We start from the raw sequence: 21,501 nt of genomic DNA, 5'->3' as shown, positions 1-21,501 counted from the left end.
CTCTTTGATGTCCATCTTCTTATAAAAAAATTTCTTGGCATTATTGTTCCTATTTTTTTGTGACCACTTTCTCATAGATTTACCTAGAATTGCCAGGTTTATTTTGGCTTGCGATTTAATGCCCATGTCCTTGTGGGAGTGTGAATTGCTGTCTACTAGGTGTAGTCTTTTGAGAGTCCTAACTAATCCCCCCTCTTTTTTCTCTTATATGTCTGTTACTTGTAGGTGAAGAGAAGCTTTGAGGGGAAACCCCATACGTATCTTATATGAGCTTTCCTTAACACTGCTGTCATTTTAGCCAGCTCCCTTCTTATTTTTTATTTAGAGTGGTGGTCCTGGAAGATCAGTACTTTATGACCTAATAGCATCACTACAGGGAGTCCTTTGGCTCATCTTAAAGTTTACTCTTTGTGCACAAAACAGTGAAGTAAAAAATTCATGTCTTTTTTGTCAGTTTAAGCATGCAGAGTTCTGCAAACTCTATCTCAATCTCTGTCTTCTTGAAATAAGAAAATACATAGAACCTGCTTTAGAAATTGCACTGGATCCTCCTTCTCCACTCCTTCAGGGAGACCCTTGTTCCTTAAGTTATTTCTCCATGTCTTTGACCTTCTCCACTAGGTCTTGCTCTCTTTTTTTTTCTAGCGTTAAATTCTATTCTACAGCAAAGCCTCTGCTTTCACTCTCGCTCCCATGCCTGTTTTCAGACCAGTCACTGTTTTTCCCATTTCACTGAGATCAGCCTTCATTTCATCCAGTTTGGCATCTAGGGAGTATTTTATGGATATAAACTTGGAAATTAGCTCATCAAAATCTTCTTTAGTGACAGGGATTCCTCCCTTCTGCTCCCTTCTTCCCCAAAGGGGCCTGAATCCAGCAAGCCACCAACCTGGATTTCTCCAGCTCAGTTTTGCTGCCTTGTGAGTTCCTCTACTGCAAATGCATCTTCAGATTGGTCTCTTTATGTGAAGTACCCATCTAAGAGTTGAGAGAGGTTTTGAGGGGATTTATGGGGGGCTTGGAAGTGGTGATATCTGCTGATTGTGCCAGCTTCAACACAGAGCTAAAGACTAAATGCGACAGTTTGCTAAAGTATAAATCTGTTCTGAAAAGTAACACTGTAATAATGGCAACCTTGGATTCCATTTTTATTATCTCTTAATGATTTCATTATCAAATATGCTCAATTTGTTGGTAAAAACATGTATCTCTTGGTGATTACACTTGGAAATTCAATCTGGGATCTAAGTCTCAAGCTGGGACTTTTTCATGCATCTCCAGGCATAACAAAGGCTCTTCTGAATACTAAGGGCCAAAGTCAGACCTAATGTAAGTGGATTTAATTTTGTTAATGTCAATAGAGTTACAAGCACTTATACTAGGGCTGAGTGTTGCCTAAGATTTATGTTTCCTCTATAACAAATTTGCGTAGGGCTGCCATCCACAATGGAAATAACAGAACACTAACTCACGCTGTGGATATGTTTCTGTTTTATATATTTTTATTTCTTTTAGTACATACTTTAAAATATTTTCAGTTGAAGTTTATTTTCATGGATACAGTTCTCTCTGCGGGAGACCCTGCTGACTCAGAGCTCTCATGTGGCACATAGCAGAAGCGGATGTTGGCTTATACATCCCAATAGGGTGATTTATAATTTCTAGTAATCCTTCATTGTTGTAGGTTTATTCTTTACAAGTTACCAAAGTATATAAGAAAAGAGAGTCCTGGGACTGGGCTGGAGTACGTGTACATGGATTCTTTGACGCAAGCTTGGCAATTGAGTAAATTCCAGATCAATATAACACAAAGTGCCCTGGGGCAAACATTAAACCAATTTTATGAAGCTTATAAATCCAAGGCAAGGGCATATTTCATGATAATTCGTTAACACATTTACTTAAACTTTCTAAAATATAAATGAAATGAAACCAGTCCCAGAGCCCAAATACATTTTTATAAGCATAGTATGACTTAATTGAGATTTTTTTTAATAAAAGGAGGAACGCATGGATTGATTTGCACCAACACAGGTCTACAGAAGTTTATGGAGCAGAGCAGATTATCTGCAGGCTTGGCTAGAACAAGAAGCCTCCATGAAGCCAAACCTTTCACACAGTTAAAATATTGCTAAGAATTAGATTGTAAGCTCTTTGGGGCAAGGACTGTCTTTTTCTGTGTTTGTACAGCACCTAGAACAGTGAGGTCCTTGCCCAGGAGTGGGGCTGTTAGGCACTACAATAATACAAATAATATAGTACCAATAGAAAAGATATTTAAAATTATTATACTATCTCTAGGGGTCCTATTCTGTCATCCTAACTCATGCTGAGCAGTATTTAATCTGTGAGTACTCTCATTGGAATCTCGGTGACTACTTCTACAATAACATACTACTTGATGGCCTGATATTACATTGCCTCACATCTGGCATAAACATTTACACTTGCACAAAGTGGTTGTAAAATCATATCAGATCAAAGTGGTTGCAATTTATACACATTTTACACCCTTATAAAAGACTATACAAGAAGAAAGGAAGTGAATAATCAAGTCCAACCTAAGTATGGGTGTCAAAATTAAGTCATGTGTATAATTAGTATTTCTACTTATATAATCTAGTACATAAAGTTTCCTCCTTATTGTTCTGAGCACAACTGTTCTTTGCCCTTCAGTTCTAAGCAACTTCACAACGGTCCATAATCTACAGCAGTGGTTCTCAAACTTTTGTATTGGTGACCCCTTTCACACAGCAAGCCTCTTAGTGCAATCCCCCTAATAAATTAAAAATACTTTTTAATATATTTGACACCATTATAAATGCTGGAGGCAAAGCGGAGTTTGGGATGGAGGCTGACAGCTCACGACCCCCCATGTAATAACCTTGCGACCCCCTGAGGGGTCCCAACCCCCAGTTTGAGAAACCCTAATCTACAGAAATAGGGACTGGGAATGGCTGAGCCATTACAAACATAGAATCCGTCTCCCTTTGCAAGTATTCTCACACTTCTTATCAAACTGTCTGTACTGGGCTATCTTGATTATCACTTCAAAAGTTTTCTTTTTCTCCTTTCTTAATTGGCTTCTTAGAGTTGGTAGGGCAACTCCCACCTTTTCATGCTCTCTGTATGTGTATGTATAGATCTCCTCAATATATGTTCTATTTCATGCATCTGAAGAAGTGGGCTGTAGCCCACGAAATCTATGCTCAAATAAATTTGTTAGTATCTAAGGTGCCACAAGTACTCCTGTTCTTTTTGCGGATACAAACTAACACGGCTGCTACTCTGAAACCTTGCGAACAGGGACTGCTAACAGGGAGTTTTGCAAGGGAGTTCTCCAGGTGAAGGAGGAGCAAATACAGCAACTGTGGGGTAAGTGACTGTCTGTAGTGTGTGTGTGTTTGTGTCTGGGGGTTACTTGCTGTGTGCTGAGCTTGTGTTTGTCAGTCTGTTTGTTTGTTTGTTTGGTTGTTTGAAGGACCATGTGCTGTGGCTGGCAGTTGGAGGCCGTGAGCTTCAAAGGAAGGTTTGAAAGCTCGAAGCCTCTGGTAATTGGCTGAGCCTTAATCAGTGGGCAGGGCATTAACTCAGGCCAGGGCTTTATATAGCTGGACACAAGCGACCAGGGAGCTTGTGACCAGGGGCTGCTAACAGGGAGTTTTGCAAGAGAGTTTGGCAGGGGATTGGGAAGGGAGGGGGGGTCCCTTGTTGGTCCTACCTGTTCCCCTGTAGTCCCCTTAAAACCTGTAATCCAAACCATATTCCAAAACCCCTTTCTTTAAACCACCCTTTCATTAACTAGGAGACAATGCAGGCAGAAGCCCAGCAGCATAGTGGGGGCTATCCAGTTTATTGCACTGAGTGTGGCATGTATGATTACCTGTCTTGTGGGTGGGTGGCTTATGTGTGCAGTCGATGCAAGGAGTTCCTGGCCCTCAGAGACCACGTACGGACTTTGGAGGCCAGGGTGGCGGAACTGTAGGAGCTAAGAGATGCAGAGAGGTATGTTGATGAGGCTTTCCGGGACACTGTAGATTGTCCCACCTCCACTCAGACAGCCTCTGTGCTGTTGAGGAGGAAGAAAGGCCCAGGGAAGCAGAGCAGTCAATGGGAGCAGAGGGAAACCTTCCCATAGTTGAGACCCTCCTTCCAGATGGAGCTGGGGTTGCCTCTCACACTGAGGTTACCTCTCCGGGGGAGGGAACTCCAGTTGCTAGGAAAAGGCAGGTGTTAGTAATGGGAGATTCGATCATTAGAAACATAGATAGCTGGGTTTGTGATGACCAGGAGAATCGTATGGTGACTTGCCTGCCTGGTACGAAGGTTGCGGATCTCTCGAGGCATCTAGACAGACTTATGTGTAGTGCTGGGGAGGAGCCGGTGGTCATGGTACATGTAGGTACCAATGACATAGGGAAGGGTAGGAGAGATGTCCTGGAAGCCAAATTTAGGCTGCTAGGGAAGAGAATGAAATCCAGGACCTCTGTAGTGGCGTTCTCAGAAATGCTCCCAGTTCCACGCGCAGGGCCAGGTAGGCAGGCAGAGCTTCAGAGTCTCAATGCGTGGATGAGACGATGGTGTAGAGAGGAGGGTTTTACATTCATTAGGAACTGAGGAAACTTTTGGGATTGGGGAGCCTCTGCAGGAGAGATGGGCTCCACCTAAACCGAAGTGGAACCAAACTGCTGGCACTAAACATTAAGAAGAAAACCTGCTAAACAACCAGTGGGGCCCCTTGACGATCGAAATACAAAAGGAGCGCTTAAAGACGATAAAGTCATTGCAGAGAAACTAAATGGATTCTTTGCCTCAGTCTTCACGGGTGAAGATGTTAGGGAGATTCCCAAACCTGTGCCGGCTTTTGTAGGTGACAAAACTGTAGAGCAGTTTTTAAACTAGGTGATGGGGGAAAGCCAACTGCTGCAAAGGAGCATGTGGATCGGACACAGACTTCTCTTAGGGGAGAATCTCATGATAGGGAATCTCCAGGTTATAGTCAGGAACAGAGGACAGAAGAGGATAATGTAAGGGTCGGATCAGATGATAAACAGGCACATAAAAAAGAATCTGGCACATCAGAAAAGGGCAGACAAATAAACAGGGACAAGTTTTTAAAGTGCTTGTACACAAATGCTAGAAGTCTAAATAATAAGATGGGTGAACTAGAGTACCTTGTGATAAAGGAGGATATTGACATAATAGGCATCACAGAAACCTGGTGGACTGAGAGCAATCAATGGGACACAATCATTCCGGGGTACAAAATATATCGGAAGGACAGAACAGGTCGTGCAGGGGGAGGAGTGGCACTATATGTGAAAGAAAATGTAGATTCAAATGAAGTAAAAATCTTAAGCGAATCCACATGCTCCATAGAATCGCTATGGATAGAAATTTCATGCTCTAATAAAAATATAACATTAGGGATCTATTATCGACCACCTGACCAGGACAGTAATAGTGATGATGAAATGCTAAGGGAAGTTAGAGATGCTATCAAAATTAAGAACCCAATAATAGTGGGGGATTTCAATTATCCCCATATTGACTGGGAACATTTCACTTCAGGACTGCAGATATAAAACTTCTCAATACTTTAAATGACTGCTTCATGGAGCAGCTGGTATGGGAACCCACAAGGGGAGAGGCAACTCTAGATTTAATCCTGAGTGGAGCGCAGGAGCTGGTCCAAGAGGTAACTATAGCAGGACCACTTGGAAATAGTGACCATAATACAACAGCATTCAACATCCTTGTGGGGGGAAGAACACCTCAACAGCCCAACACTATGGCATTTAATTTCAAAAGAGGGAACTATACAAAAATGAGGGGGTTAGTTAAACAAAAGTTAAAAGGTACAGTGACTAAAGTGAAATCCCTGCAAGTTGCATGGGCCCTTTTTAAAGACACCATAATAGAGGCCCAACTTCAATATATACCTCAAATTAAGAAACACAGTAAAAGAACTAAAAAAGAGCCACTGTGGCTTAATAACCATGTAAAAGAAGCAGTGAAAGATAAAAAGACTTCCTTTAAAAAGTGGAAGTCAAAATCCTAGTGAGGCAAATAGAAAGGAGCACAAACACTGCCAGCTTAAGTGCAAGAGTGTAACAAGAAAAGCCAAAGAGGAGTTTGAAGAACAGCTAGCCAAAAACTCCAAAGGTAATAACAAAATGTTTTTAAGTACATCAGAAGCAGGAAACCTACTAAACAACCAGTGGGGCCCCTTGACGATCGAAACACAAAAGGAGCGCTTAAAGATGATAAAGTCATTGCAGAGAAACTAAATGGATTCTTTGCCTCAATCTTCACGGCTGAAGATGTTAGGGAGATTCCCAAACCTGAGCCGGCTTTTGTAGGTGACAAATCTGAGGAATTGTCACAGATTGAAGTGTCACTAGAGGAGGTTTTGGAATTAATTGATAAACTTAACAGTAACAAGTTACCTGGACCAGATGGCATTCACCCAAGAGTTCTGAAAAAACTCAAATGCGAAGTTGCAGAACTATTAACTAAGGTTTGTAACCTATCCTTTAAATTGGCTTTGGTACCCAATGACTGGAAGTTAGCTAATGTAATGCCAATATTTAAAAAGGGCTTTAGAGGTGATCCCAGCAATTACAGACCAGTAAGTCTAACGTCGGTACAGGGCAAATTAGTCGAAACAATAGTTAAGAATAAAATTGTCAGACACATAGAAAAACATAAACTGTTGAGCAATAGTCAACATGGTTTCTGTAAAGGGAAATCGTGTCTTACTAATCTATTAGAGTTCTTTGAAGGGGTCAAAAAACATGTGGACAAGGGAGATTCAGTGGACATAGTGTACTTAGATTTCCAGAAAGCCTTTGACAAAGTCCCTCACCAAAGGCTCTTACATAAATTAAGCTGTCATGGGATAAAAGGGAAGGTCCTTTCATGGATTGAGAACTGGTTAAAAGACAGGGAACAAAGCGTAGGAATTAATGGTAAATTCTCAGACTGAAGAGGGGTAACTAGTGGTGTTCCCCAAGGGTCAGTCCTAGGACCAATCTTATTCAATGTATTCATAAATGATCTGGAGAAAGGGGTAAACAGTGAGGTGGCAAAGTTTGCAGATGATACTAAACTACTCAAGATAGTTAAGACCAAAGAAGATTGTGAAGAACTTCAAAAAGATCTCACAAAACTAAGTGATTGGGCAACAAAATGGCAAATGAAATTTAATGTGGATAAATGTAAAGTAATGCACATTGGAAAAAATAACCCCAAGTATACATACAATATGATGGGGGCTAATTTAGCTACAACGAGTCAGGAAAAAGATCTTGGCATCATCGTGGATAGTTCTCTGAAGATGTCCATGCAGTGCGCAGAGGCAGTCAAAAAAGCAAACAGGATGTTAGGAATCATTAAAAAGGGGATAGAGAATAAGACTGAGAATATATTATTGCCATTATATAAATCCATGGTATGCCCACATCTCAAATACTGTGTACAGATGTGGTCTCCTCACCTCAAAAAAGATATACTGGCACTAGAAAAGGTTCAGAAAAGGGCAACTAAAATGATTAGGGGTTTGGAGAGGGTCCCATATGAGGAAAGATTAAAGAGGCTAGGCCTCTTCAGCTTGGAAAAGAGGAGACTAAGGGGGGATATGATAGAGGTATATAAAATCATGAGTGATGTGGAGAAAGTGGATAAGGAAAAGTTATTTACTTATTCCCATAATACAAGAACTAGGGGTCACCAAATGAAATTAATAGGTAGCAGGTTTAAAATGACTAAAAGGAAGTTCTTCTTCACACAGCGCACAGTCAACTTGGAGATTGTGAAGGCTGGAGCTATAACAATGTTTAAAAGGGAACTGGATACATTCATGGCGGCTAAGTCCATAAATGGCTATTAGCCAGGAAGGGTAAAGAATGGTGTCCCTAGCCTCTGTTCATCAGAGGATGGAGATGGATGGCAGGAGAGAGATCACTTGATCATTGCCTGTTAGCTTCACTCCCTCTGGGGCAACTGGCATTGGCCACTGTCGGTAGATAGATACTGGGCTAGATGGACCTTTGGTCTGACCTGGTATGGCTGTTCTTATGTTCTTAACCTGATCTACACAGTGTAAAGTCACTATCCCCCCCATCCGATCACAAATAAGTGAGTTAGAGACTGAATGTTAATCTTGGCTATATTTTTAATCTTTCCCTATGTTCAGGTTAGAGGAGGTGGATAAGGCATTTTTGTGAACAAACAGAAATATTCAAAATATAAAAAGGGGGGAGGGGTTCATTACTCAGACATCTGTTGAAAAAGTAATATGGCAAAACACATCATTTCCAATAAATTCTTGGAATATATTGAGGACAACTTTTTGTTGCAGAAAATGGAGGAAGTAACCAGGGAGATAGCCATTTTAGACTTGATTCTGATCAATATGGAGGATTGGTTACGAATCTGAACAATTTGGGTGAAAGGCCATTTGGGTTAAAGTGATCATGGAGCGAGAAACTGAAAGAGGGCACCTCAGACTGGTCATGAGCTAATCCCCAGGTGGGCCACAGTGTGTTGCCACAATAGTGAATGCATCCCTTGATAGGCCTGCTCAAGTGAAGTTAATGAGAAGTCACTGAAGTCAATGGGAGTCTTTCCATTGACTTTAGTGGGCACTGGATTAGATCCTAGAGCTTAAAAATGTGACTGAACACAGATTGGGAGGCAAGCAGATCTTTGAAGAAAGGAGGTGCCTTTTTTACACAATTATACTTTTTAGAGATAATCCTACTTTAAACCTTAATTGCTCTGAAGTGATTCTAGTGCATTTTACTCTTCTGCGACAAATAAGTTAATTAATAAAATACATTTCCAAAACACAAATGAGCAAATGAAATGTTCTGTTTATGGTCTTTCTCTTTCATCAATATGTATCTGCAGCAAACAGAAATATTCTATATATGCTAGAGGAAAAAACGGGGAAATGCTAATATATATATACATACAATATAGATACAAGTGTCATTTCATTTGAATTTCAGTAGAAATGGGCCCAGTCCATTTACTTTGGATCTGGATTTTCAACACTCCAGATCTAGGTGTGTTTGGTTTAGAAGTTTGGGTTTGGCTTACTATAAAGACAAGGGCCATTTGCAAAATTTTAGCCTAGATTTGTATTCATATTTCAGAAGTACAGCTGTTTTTAGATCTTGAGTTTTGGTGCAAGACTATATCCCTGTTGCAGGATTACACATTTTTTCTGAGTTGTCATTATCAATTACTGGCATATGGTCAGTCACCACTGCTAATATTTCTGTGCCTTGCTATATGTGCACTCAGTCTATATGACTGATTCTCTCTCCCATCCACTCCCACCCCCCAAAAAATAATGTCTGCAGAGGAGGCTGATATTGCAAAGCAAATGCCCTCCCATCACAAGCAGTAGGCAAAGATTTCCTTCCCCTTTCCTCCTCAAAGCCAGAATTGGACTGCAAAGTATACAGAATGCCAAGAGAGGCAACTCAGAGCATTTGGGGGGGTTTCTTGAAGAACTGATTTCTTGGGCCTGTCTAATGAGGAAAGATGGATGAATGAATTGACCTGTGGTTCACTAAACTTTCATATGAATCTGGAGATCTTAACAGAAGCACAATGGTGCAAGGGGGAGTCACTGCTGGATAAGTGAGGGGCCAGTAATAAGTGGGAGCAGTGGAAGATCCCACCTGCCCTCTATCTGTTGTTTCCACTTAGTGTGTTTATCATGATATGTGTAGAGACATGATCTAAAACACCCCATAATGCATAGCATGGTAGCTTGCTGAATTTGAGCCATAAAAGGCAGCAAATGGCAAGAAGGCAGCACATGTAAAACTGAGGTATCTGGCCCCAGCAGACAATCACAACATGAAGTGCTGACTGCAATGCTCCCAACCCCCTGGATGGCGAAGGATGTTCACAAGAAATTCAAGACATGTGCTTAGTGGGTTCAAAGGAAAACTATCCATTAGAGCTGTGTATCTGGAGAATATTACCCGTAGCAAACCAGCTGGTATGCATTGACTTTGTGTCTTTAGAAGTGGACAGAGAGAATATTGGGAATATTTTTATGTGATATGTGCAGGCATATCCAACATGTGACCAGAAGCCACTACTGTTGCTTGAGTGTTGTGGGAGAAATATTTTTCAGTGTATGAACTTCCGGCTTGGATTCATTCCAACCTAGGATGGGATTTTGAGTTACCTTCTAAAGGTGGTGCTCAGGATGGCAGGAATTAAAAAGTCCAGGACAACCCCTAATCGCCACAAGGTGACCCTCAGCCAGAGCAGTTTAATCAAACTCTGTTAAATATGCTGGGACTTTACGTCCAGAGCAGAAAATAACTTTGAGCCAGCATGTTGTAGTTTTGGAGCATGCCTACACTCAGGGCCGGTGTAACTCATTAGGCAATCTAGGTGGTTGCCTAGGGCGCTAGCATTTGGGGGGCAGCATTTCGGGTCCTTCGGCGGTGACCGTGGCAGCCGGATCTTTGGCCACCCCGGTCTTCGTCAGCATTTAGGAGGAGGGGGCAGGGATAGGGGGCACGGGAAGGTCTGCCTGCAGCAAGTAAGGGGGTGCTTGGCACTCAGGGGAATCGCTCCCCATCCCAGCTCACCTCTGCTTCACCTCCTCCCCTGAGCACACCACCTGGCTCCTCTTCTCTCCCTCCTAGGCTTGCGGCGCCAAATAGCTGATTGGTGTCACAAGCCTGGGGAGTAGGAGAAGTGGAGCAGGGACGGCGTGCTCCAGGAGGAGGTGGAGCAGAGGTGAGCTGAGGCAGGGAGCTGCTGCACAGCGCCCTGGGCTGGGGTGACATGCTGCGGGGGGGAGGCGCGGTGGGGGGGCAGAGAGCTGCCTCAGGGCGGAGGAGGGGCAGAGAGCTGCCTCAGGGCTCTGGGGGTGGCGCAATGTGGAAGTTTCACCTAGGGTGTGAAACATCCTTGCACCCGCCCTGCCCACACTGCCACAAAGAATACTGATATGGGAGTTACATCATATTTCCTGATGTTTGGGCAAGAACAAGATTACCCATGGACCTGTGCTTTGGCATATCAGAGGATAGAGAGAGCTCTGAGACGCACCAGCAGTATGTCTCCCAATTAAGAGACGTTATGGGATGCTTATCACTCAGCTATGGCTGCAGCCTGCAAGAACGCAGGCAGTAAGAAGCACCACTATGATGTTGGGGGGTTGCAGGAGCTCCAGCCAGAAGTTCTATTGCAAAATTTGGGAGTTGCTGGCAAACACAAATTACTTGACAAATGGAAGGCACTACTTTACCTGGGTGTGAAAAAACTGGGAGATCTTCCAGTCTACAAAATCAAACCTGAGCTGGGGCCAATACAAATAAATACAGTACATGGAACCTCTTACTACCAGTGGAAGAGTTAGTAGGCACTCCTCTACAAAATGGGCCATGGCACAGGACAGGGGTAGACAACCTATGGCATGTTTGCCAAAGGCAGCACGTGAGCTGATTTTCAGTGGCACCCTCACTGCCCAGGTCCTGGCCACTGGTCTGGGGGTTCTGCATTTATTTTAATTTTAAATGAAGCTTCTTAAACATTTTTAAAACCTTATTTACTTTACATACAACAATAGTTTAGTTCTATATTATAGACTTCTAGAAAGAGACCTTCTAAAAACATTAAAATGTATTACTGACACATGAAACCTTAAATTAGAGTGAATAAATCAAGACTCGGCACACCACTTCTGAAAGGTTGCCGACCCCTGGCATAGGACCTGGGTGGGTAAAAAGGTGCTGGACCAAAACCATCTTCCAGCACAGGTAGTGGGCCACCTGGGGCTAATCCACCACTACCCAAAGCATCTGAGAGTGAGTCTGAGGAGGAGAACACTGCCATGGTATATCCTAGAGTGGAGACCAGATTCTGGCCTCAGTTTGCTGAACTCAGTGAGAGCTCTACTTCTTCACTCCTAAACTGCATGGCAGAAACTTTAGACCTGTTGCTGGCAAATCTGTGCCACCAATGAGACCAACCTGGAGTAAGAAGTCTGCCCAATCAATGCTTCCAGACCTCCTTGAAGAAAGGCAGGAATCAGATAACCCAGCTAGTTGTTGGACAATGGGGACAAACAGGTGAAAGGTGCCCCTGCTGCTCTGGAGCCTCCAGTACTAGAATAGGAGATGCATGGGCCTATGCCTAAGAATAAGTCCCCCCTGCCCCAGCAATGCCCATTCTTAATAGGCATGACAGGGTTATCAGGCCAGTAAACAGGCTAACTTATGATGCTCCTGGGGTGGCTAGTGAAGAACAGATACACTTGGCTCACAGGCTTAACCATAGTAGACATCCTAAGACCCTACGGGGAGAACTAGTGGATCCGGTCTAATATGGAGTGCAGTTGGCCAGGACAGAGGTGTAGCGAGCGCCCTCCATACCCTCCAACAGGGGGCCCCGCAAGGAAGGGGGCCCCTAAAAGAGGCAAAAAAATGTAAGCTATAACTAAGTAAGTGACATTTATTGACGCTATTGCACAATCCATGTCGGTTTTACTGATAAAACCGTGAAGTCATTATGATACATCATAATGCTATTGGCTACATCAGTTGTCTGTCGGTCAGTTTCGAATTTTAGTTGGACCCATTCAAAGAATGTGTATTTGCGTTCATCATGGCAGTCGGCGGATAAACGTTATTAATTTAGTTGTTTAGTTTTTTATTGTTTCCAATGCAGAAGTGTGCTTTGTGATGTCTAAGAGAATGTATAAGAGCGGAGCTAGTAAATGAAAGGCAGCAAAAGATGCCAAGAAGGAACTTGAGAAAATTCCAAAGTTGTCAATGTATTTTGCGCTGCAATCCAATGTACAGGTACAGGCACATGAAACGGACAGCGCTAGCAGCGATGAATCGTATCCAGAAGTATCCAGAAGTGCTTCAAGTGAGGTCGAAGGTGAAGCCACTTGTTCTACCAAACAAACTGTGACAGATATTCCAGCTGCTGCCGGGAAAGAAGTATCTGAATCTGAACCACTGACTGATGATCCAGGAGATTGGCCGTCTATAATATCGGACAGGCAAGTGTGTGACATTGTTGCACGTGGCCCACCACAGCAGAATGAAAGTTACGAATTTCCATTTAACAAGGAAAGACGGAGGTTCACAAGTACTCATTTCTATCGAACAATGGCAAATGGCGAGAAAATAAGATGTTCATGGTTAATGTACTCAGTTCAGAAAGATGCCATTTTTTGTTTTTGTTGTAAATTATTTGGCACTGGCGACATACCGCTATGTCGTGGAACATCTGCTTGGAAAGCACTGTCAAAAAGACTTCAGCAGCATGAAACAGGCAAAGCTCATCAAGACTGTATGGTGAAATGGTTTGACCTTCGGTCAGGCATAGTAAACCATACATCTATTGACCAACTCGAATTGCAGGCTTTTCTGAAAGAAAGAGATTTCTGGAGAAATGTTGTCAAACGCATGATTGATGTTGTTATTTTCTTGTCCGAAAGAAACTTGGCATTTCAAGGAAGTAATGAAAAGCTCGGCGATCCTTCGAATGGCAACTTTTTGGGACTGTCTGAATTGCTTGCAAAGTATGATACTGTCCTCAGCGAACTTTTACAGAGGATTAAGAAGGCAGAGATACATGTTCAGTACCTCAGTCCACAGATCCAAAACGAGCTGATTCAACTTGTTGCCAGTAACATTCAAGATGCCAACATAGCGCAGCTTAAAAAAGCAAAATATTATTCAGTTATTTTGGACTGTACTCAGACATGTCACATGAAGAACAGATGTCTGTGGTGTTACGCTTTGTTGAATGCAACGGTGAAGATGGTGTCAATATTCGTGAAGCGTTGGTTTTCTTAATGTTCATGATACAACTGGCGAGGGCTTATTGGAAGCGTTTCTTGAAAAGGCAAACAACTTAGGAATAGACATTGCTGACATGAGAGGCCAAGCTTATGATAACGGCGCAAATATGAAAGGAAAGAATAAAGGAGTTCAAGCCCGCATGCTAGAAATAAATGACCGTGCCTTGTATGTACCATGTGGAGCTCACACTTGGAATCTTGTGATCTCAGACGTGGCAAAGTCATCGAAATATGCCGTTGACTTTTTCGGTCTGATTAACAGAATATACGTTATCTTTTCTTCTTCACCTTCACATTGGGATATAGTTCAAGAACATGTGCCAATATCTGTTAAAGGGTTATCGGACACTCGTTGGGAGTCGAGAATTGATGCTGTGAAGCCATTGCGTTATCACCTTGAAGAATTGTGCAATGCTTTGTCATCTTTGCGAGAATATGCGCTCGAAAAGAAAGATGGCAATACAGCAACAGAAGCTGGTGCGCTTTTAGACCATGTTACTATGTGGTCTTTTGTTCTGACTGTGTACACATGGTACGATATACTATTTCACGTCAATAAAACCAGCAAATTAATTCAGTCACCAGATGTGTCAATTGACGTACTGCAGGCAGAAGTCGGTGCTATAATGAAGTTTTTGGAAGACTATCAAAATACAGGATATAACTCTGTGGTCACAAATGCATGTGAAATAGCAGAGAATATGGGTATTGAACAGGTATTTCCAGAAACCAGGATGCGACGTAAGAAGAGAATGTTTGATTACGAATGTGCTGATGATTAGAGTCGTCTTTCTGCTGAAGAAAATTTCAAATCGCAGTTCTTTCTTGTTCTCACTGATCAGGCCATATCTTCTGTTTCATCACAATTTGACCAACTCGTGGAGTGGTATAAGTTGTTTGGATTTCTGTACAACGCTAACAGCCTGAAGCAGTGTCACAGAGAAAATGAACTGGAGAATCATAGCAAAAATTTTGAAAGAAAAATGGGAGACATTGATGCCAATGAACTCATAATGGAACTGAATCATTTTATTTATGTCATCGAGAAAGAGAGAGGACTTGTCACGGCAAACAATTTTTTAACATACATATACAAGAACAGCCTTCAGGAGATATATCCGAATCTTTGCATTTGCATCAGAATTCTTCTGACCTCACCAGTTACTGTCGCTGGTAATGAAAGGAGCTTCAGCAGAATGAAACTGATCAAGAATATCCTGCGCTCAACCATGACAGATGACAGGCTTTCTGCGCTTGCAGTTATCTCAGTCGAAAACAAGATTGCCAGATCTCTGGACTATTATGCATTGATTAACCAATTTGTGGAGAACAAGGCTCAAAAGAAGCGCTTTGTGTAAATACGGAATACATGTACACTGTAGGCCTATGTATACATAATATGAACCCTGTATATTGTATAAAATAAATATCGCATTCCAGTTTCTGCATTGTAAGGGGCTCCGGACATATGTTCAGAGGGGGCCATGTTCTTTGTTGCTACGGCCCTGGGCCAGGATGACAAATTCTCAGCTGTAAGGAGAATGTAAGCAAGGTCCGAATGCGATCTTCCCTGACATCTAGTGACAACCTGGGGGAAAACAACTTCAGGAGTGGACCATATTTGCCTAGGTGTTCGCAGATGGAGCTGCTTTACCAAACTGATCACTTTGGTTCACAGCTTGTACCTCCTGTGTCAGATGCTGTGTCATGGTGTTCAATAGTCATGAGTATCCCAGGACTCGAACTACCACTTTAACTGTTGTCTAATAATCTTGGTCTCCAGGTCAAAAGTTAGTCTGTGCAACCAGACATTCAAAGGGTACATTTTAATTCTTTTTCTTAATTTTCTTATTATACAACACTCAAAAGTGCAAGAGATGTTTCACAGAAGACAAATAAGACACAGCCTCTACCCCAGGGAGCTTAGACTCTACATTTTAGATGTGACACAATGAGTAACGGTGATAAACAGTAGGGAGGCAACCGGGTGAGGAAGGATAAGTGTTACAGCAATATGATCATATACATGCCTGGTTTATATATCACACATTTTGGGGGTATAGAAACAGGTGCAACTGCAATTCTGATTCTCTTTGATTTGAAGCAGCTTTTATTACTTTTTGCTTTCATTGTATTTTCATGACAAATGAAAGGTATCTACTGTCAACATACTATGGCAAGCATAAAGAAAGAATAGATATTCCAGTCTCTTCATTTCCCTAATGAGTACTATGATCAATAAGAAACTCTATGGATCTTTTAAAAGGATGGGCGCTCAGGCAACCTGAGTGAAATCTATATTGTACTTCATTGATTCAGAAAGCTAGTGCATGTTATAGTCCATTATCTAGATTTGAAATATCTACACTTTAAAATATATGTGTACATTTTTCTTTTTAAATCTGCCACTCTGTTGTAAAGAAGTTAAACACCCAATGCAACTATATCTGCTGTTCTGGTGATTAAAAAGAATATTCCAGTTTTGTTCTCCCTCTGCTGCCCACCTCATCCTCTCCCCTGGAGTGAAGGTTCTGCAGCTGGAGAAGAAATCCTGTAGGATCTTTTGTGTGATGCCCCTGAGGGGATCCAGTTGAAATGAGGCTGCTGCTCTAAGAAGGCTGATGCCTCAGACCCATGGCCCGGTGAGAGGGGTTGCCTAATTCTTTTTCTGGTGTGTCTGCAGGAGACATCCCCATGGTTGTTCTGGCAGGGGGGGCACTGTCCCACTAAGACAAAATGGGAACATTAAAACAAACTAAAGCTGCTTGCTAAGGGAGCAGAAGATGTAAAAATCAGACCCAAGAAGGCAGATGCTTAGTTGGGGTAAACTGTGCTATGACAATTTACACCTGCTGAGGATCAGCCCCAATATGCCTGACACAAACTCACAACAACAAGGAAATGTAAAGTCAACTTATAGTACATACCTTCTTCTCATCCTACTCTACTGCTAACTAGTGATTCCTTTCAGCTTGGCTGCGGTTACAGGAAGAGAGGGTTATTTTTGAAAAAACAAATGAATAAATTCTTTGGCCCTTCTATTCTCTTCATGCATACACACCTCTAGCTCCCAAAGTTCAGCCAAGGAGAGGAAGAACAACTTTGTGGGAGCCCCTTCTTTAAAAATTGGCAACACATCACTACGTTCAATAATTATCTCTAGAAACACCTACACCCATATATTAATTTTTATAAACTACTATGTGGACATGATTATACCTTTATTTTCAAGTATTCAGAAAAATGCTTTCCTGGGTTACTCAGCCCCCTAATTGCATTAAAAGGCATGAAGTCATCTGTGCCCATGGTGAAATATGCAGGGGCTGGAGGTACATCATTGTCAGGTGTCTGCCACAGTCTGTGAGATGCCCCAGCACTAGAAATCAATATGAGCCCAAGGCTAACTGCGTTCACAGCATGATGCAAGACCTGCTTTTTCACAACATCCTTCCTACAACAACAGGGCTAAAGAAAGACCAGACTCCATCGCTACAGACAGAAAATGACAATGAGAGAAGGGGGAAAAAAATTAAAAACACAAGGAAAAGCATGGCAAAATCTGACTGGTCTCTGCTCTCTACTCCAAAGTACTGTGATCCTAGACTGGAACATCATGCCTTGGATACCACAGTGATTAGGTACTTTAAAAATACCCGGATTATACATTAGATTCACTAGGTTTTATACTGAGATATTGAACAAAGAAATCTGTATCTTCAAGGTCAGAATGGATTAAGAGACCAGTCCTTCCGGATTCTCAGCAACTGGTCCTCAGAACTTCTTAGAACATACTACTAGTCAGCTCAGGGATCAACCAAAGATGTTTTAAAAGTGGTATCTACTGATGAGCTAAATTTTATATCCTTTCTATTTTAAATAGGTTACATTGTTCAGAATATATTTTTCCATAGGCTTTTTAATCCATTTACTTAAGAGTAAAGATCCTTCCATACTTAGATTTAAACACATGAGGTATATTGTATAAGGTATATTTGATGTGTTAATTATTTTAAAAAAGTGAAATAGTAAAAAATATCCAGCTTATTGACAAAAGTAATGTACATTGTAAGTGATGTCAGTGACTCCTGTTGATTTTAATATTATTTCATTGTTTTTTTATAATTTTGCTGATCTGAGATTTGCACATGAGATGTTTGGGGATAATTATGAGACTCTTGAAAGATGAGGAGAAGCAAGGAATGTGCTCCAATCCAACTGATCATTTTGCATTGCTGGAACAATGTTCAAACAGTGTAGCTTTATAAGAGCAGAATATTGTCTTCACTGCAATCCACTGCAAAATTTGTGTGTGATAGGTCCAACAATAATTCATATTCCTACCTGCTGTGAATTGGAGAAGTGAACAGAGAGGTGACAGAGGAGGGTATGTTGTATTTAGTTGTGCAGGAGAACTTCTACGGTACTGAAATTTCACTACAACTTGGTGTAAGTCATTAGAAGGGACATCCCTCTCTTAAAACCCAGATTGGCCTCCATCCCAAACTGATCCTGTGATAACTTGCTCTCTGTAATTTGATGACATCAGAAGAGTTGACTCGTGACACTGGGATGATAAACAACATTATTTATGTTTTTTAAAAGTCCTTTAATATTTAGAGATTCTTGTGTTCCTTTTATTTTTTCACATCTCTCACTTCGGGTCATTGTCCTACAATGTGTCCCAGAGATTTGGACTTTGGAGACTGAGAGGTGTTGAATACTCTGTGAACTGCCTATGATGTGCTCTAAAACTCAGAGGGCAGCAGCTTAAGAACATCCCCCTTATAGAACAATCCTATAGAATATAATAGAGATGAAGCCAGCATGATTCTATAGAAATGTAATAGGGTTCTATAAAACCACACCAAATTTAATGGAGAATGTAATCTTTTCCATTGGTGCTGCAATATTATCTGCTCCCCAACCTCTGAAAGTCTGGCTAGGCAGGTCATTCACATCCTTGATTCTGACTTAGCTGCTGTGAATCAGGAAGGATTTTCTTCTCACTGCTTTCCTCTCCGGCTTTTAAAGATAGCAGCTGGAGGAGGAGAGAGCAAGTCAGGGAAACAAAGAACCCAAGGCAGGAGAGGAGAAGACAACTGATGGAGAGAGAGAAACAAGAGAAAGGGAGTGAGGTTGCAGGAGGCATAAGAGGTGAAGAGCTAATAGCAGTGGAGGTGGGGAATGATGGTTAGAGAGAGATGGAGGATAGAAGGACAATGTGGGAATAGAAAACCCAAGACGTGGGGAAAGAGAACAAGATAGGAAGGGGAGGCCTCCCTTAAGGGTGGGGGAAAAGGAACAGAGAATCCAAGGAAGGAGTGAGGGGAACTGGACCCAGGGAGAGAAAGTATTCTAGGGGCTGGGGAGAGCAGACTCAGAGAGGTGGAACAGAGGACCTGGGGAAAAGGAAAATGGAGGCAATGTGCAGACAAACCCTGAGGTGGAGAGGAATGGAGAGTTTAGAGGCCATGGGGCAGGATAGCAAAGAACCAAGAGAAAGAGAAATAATTAGTGCTTCCTGTTTATCGCACTTTCTTTCCCTATAACTCACTGCACTTTACAAAGGTGGTTAAGCATCATTCACCCCATTTTAATGATGGGAAAACTCAGGCAGAGAGAGACTACAATGAAAGACATAAACTGAAGTGACTTGTCCTGGCTAGTAGCAGATTCAGGGACAGAAATCAGACATGTCCGCTTGAATGTCTTGGGGAAAGAGAGAGAGATTTCACACAAAGAAATATATACTGAATTAACACCTGAAAAGAATGTAAGATCGGAGAAAACTAATCTGAGGGGGGAGGAAACTATACTTAAGAAGTGAAGAAAAAGTGAAGTGAGGTAAAGACAAAACTGTCTAGCCTCCAAACCCTTTCTATATCTACAAGCACCAGTGAAAAGTAAAATTAAAAGATTATTGAATATACTAAAAATAAGAAGGAAATGTCCATGACTTAAACAGTGACACAAACCAAATCATTAGAGTGAACTTAGATTTGACCCAAAGTTAAATCTTGTAAAAAGAAGTTTTAAACCAACAGATCAGTTTTAAAAAAAAAATGTCAAAGACAACAGTTGGTTTTAAACTAATAAAATTTCCCCTGCAACATGTGCAACCCAAACATTAGAGCAGAGAATCTGAAAAATAAAGTAATTCATTCATTTTCGCTGCCCAGGCTGTGAGAAATGCACAAATTAAATAAAGAGCATAAATAACAAACAAGTTGGGTTCTTCACATTCTTTCATTTGGGTGTTGTTAGTAAATGCCTTTGTTTACACTCTTTTTAGTTTACAGTTAAAAATCAAAATTAGGTTACAAACACCTCTGTTTAGAAGTTTTACCATATTTCATTTTATCTCCCACTTGACACATTCTTTTCTACTCAGTTTTGGATGCTAAACAGGTCATGTTTAGTTGCCAGTGAACTCTGCTAAACTGATTTGACCGCTTCAAAATAAATAAGTGAACACAAAAATATACCTTAACATTTAACATCACTGCTTCTCACTGCATTGAGAGAAAATTGTTAAAACTTACTGGCAGGTGGCACACTGCTGGCTGCTGCATTGTTACCTCCGAGTCCTGGATCACTGAGATAAGTAATTTCTGCTGCTGCTGCTGCTCTATAAAAGATGTCATCTTAATGTCAGAGGAGGAGCAGTGATTGAGGGGTTGGTCTCACAAATGCAAATATTTCACAATTTATTCTGCAGCACGGCATTTTTTTTTCTGCCCTGGGCAGAAACTTTAATGAAGGAAAATATCTATGGCAAGAAAGAAAGCTACAGCGAATACAGAGACAAGGGGACTGATCCTAATCTTGATCCCACTGAAGTCAATGGGAATTCCATTTAAGTGGAAGCAGCACTTCAAAGACAAAACAATCATTAAAAACATTCCAAGGGTGAAATCATAACTCTGTCGTGGTCTATGGCACAAGCTAAGACATGAAAGATATTTGGCCCCAGTAAAAGCTAGTGTAATCCTGCAGTGGGGGACAGCTACTCAGAATCAACCCTGGGGTGTCTACGGATACGTCTAAATTGCAGTAACAGGGTCTCTACGTCAGTGGGAGTAGACGTACCCAAGCTAGTTTAAATCTAATCTAGCTAGCTCAGGTCCCAGAGTAGTGAAGCTGCAGCAACATGGGCTACTCCAGCATTTACCCAGCGTTTCACCTAGGTTTTGCAGCCCACACTAAAATGGCTTCACTGCTCCAGGACTCAAGCTCTCTCTACACAAGCTGCAATCACACCCTGTGATTGCAGTCCAGACATACCTTGTGTGGCTGACAGACCTCAACCCCTGGGAGAAATCTATAACTCAGCCATGCTGGCTGCTAGGAATGACATTAGAGAGGCCCTATGCATGTGCAGTTTCCTAGGCTCTGGAGAGGGGCAGGTTACTCTGATGCTTAGCCATGATGAAGTTCAGAGGCGTGCATGTCCCAGAGATCAGTACTGGATGAATATCTATCTTAGGTTCTTATCTGCCCCCATTACCATAGTACTTGAGCATCCCACAAACATTAATTGTATTTACCCTCACAACACCCCAGGGAGGAAAGAAGAAAGGAATTATGAATCCTATTTTGCAGATGGGGAATGGAGCCACAGAGCAGCTAAATGACTTGCCCAT

The 21,501-nt window shown here is 41.8% G+C and overlaps 1 protein-coding gene across 2 annotated transcripts in view; it reads right to left on the bottom strand.

The window, feature by feature from the left end:
• LOC127055333 (uricase-like) overlaps nt 1-21,501 on the bottom strand; it is a 76,586-nt gene that overhangs the window by 14,058 nt on the left and 41,027 nt on the right. The window contains exon 1 of one of the 2 annotated variants that reach the window (XM_050962220.1): nt 20,401-20,457. The exons of the other annotated variant lie outside the window; for it this stretch is intronic. Within the exon in view, the coding sequence (XP_050818177.1) occupies nt 20,401-20,430 (30 nt within the window). The 5' untranslated portion in view covers nt 20,431-20,457. Of the gene's footprint in view, nt 1-20,400; nt 20,458-21,501 lie in introns of those variants that run through there. 2 annotated transcript variants of the gene reach the window in all.

This window comes from Gopherus flavomarginatus, chromosome 7, assembly GCF_025201925.1.
Source record: "Gopherus flavomarginatus isolate rGopFla2 chromosome 7, rGopFla2.mat.asm, whole genome shotgun sequence".
Classification (NCBI taxonomy): Eukaryota; Metazoa; Chordata; order Testudines; family Testudinidae; genus Gopherus; species Gopherus flavomarginatus.
This window is presented reverse-complemented; position numbering and strand designations above follow the sequence as displayed.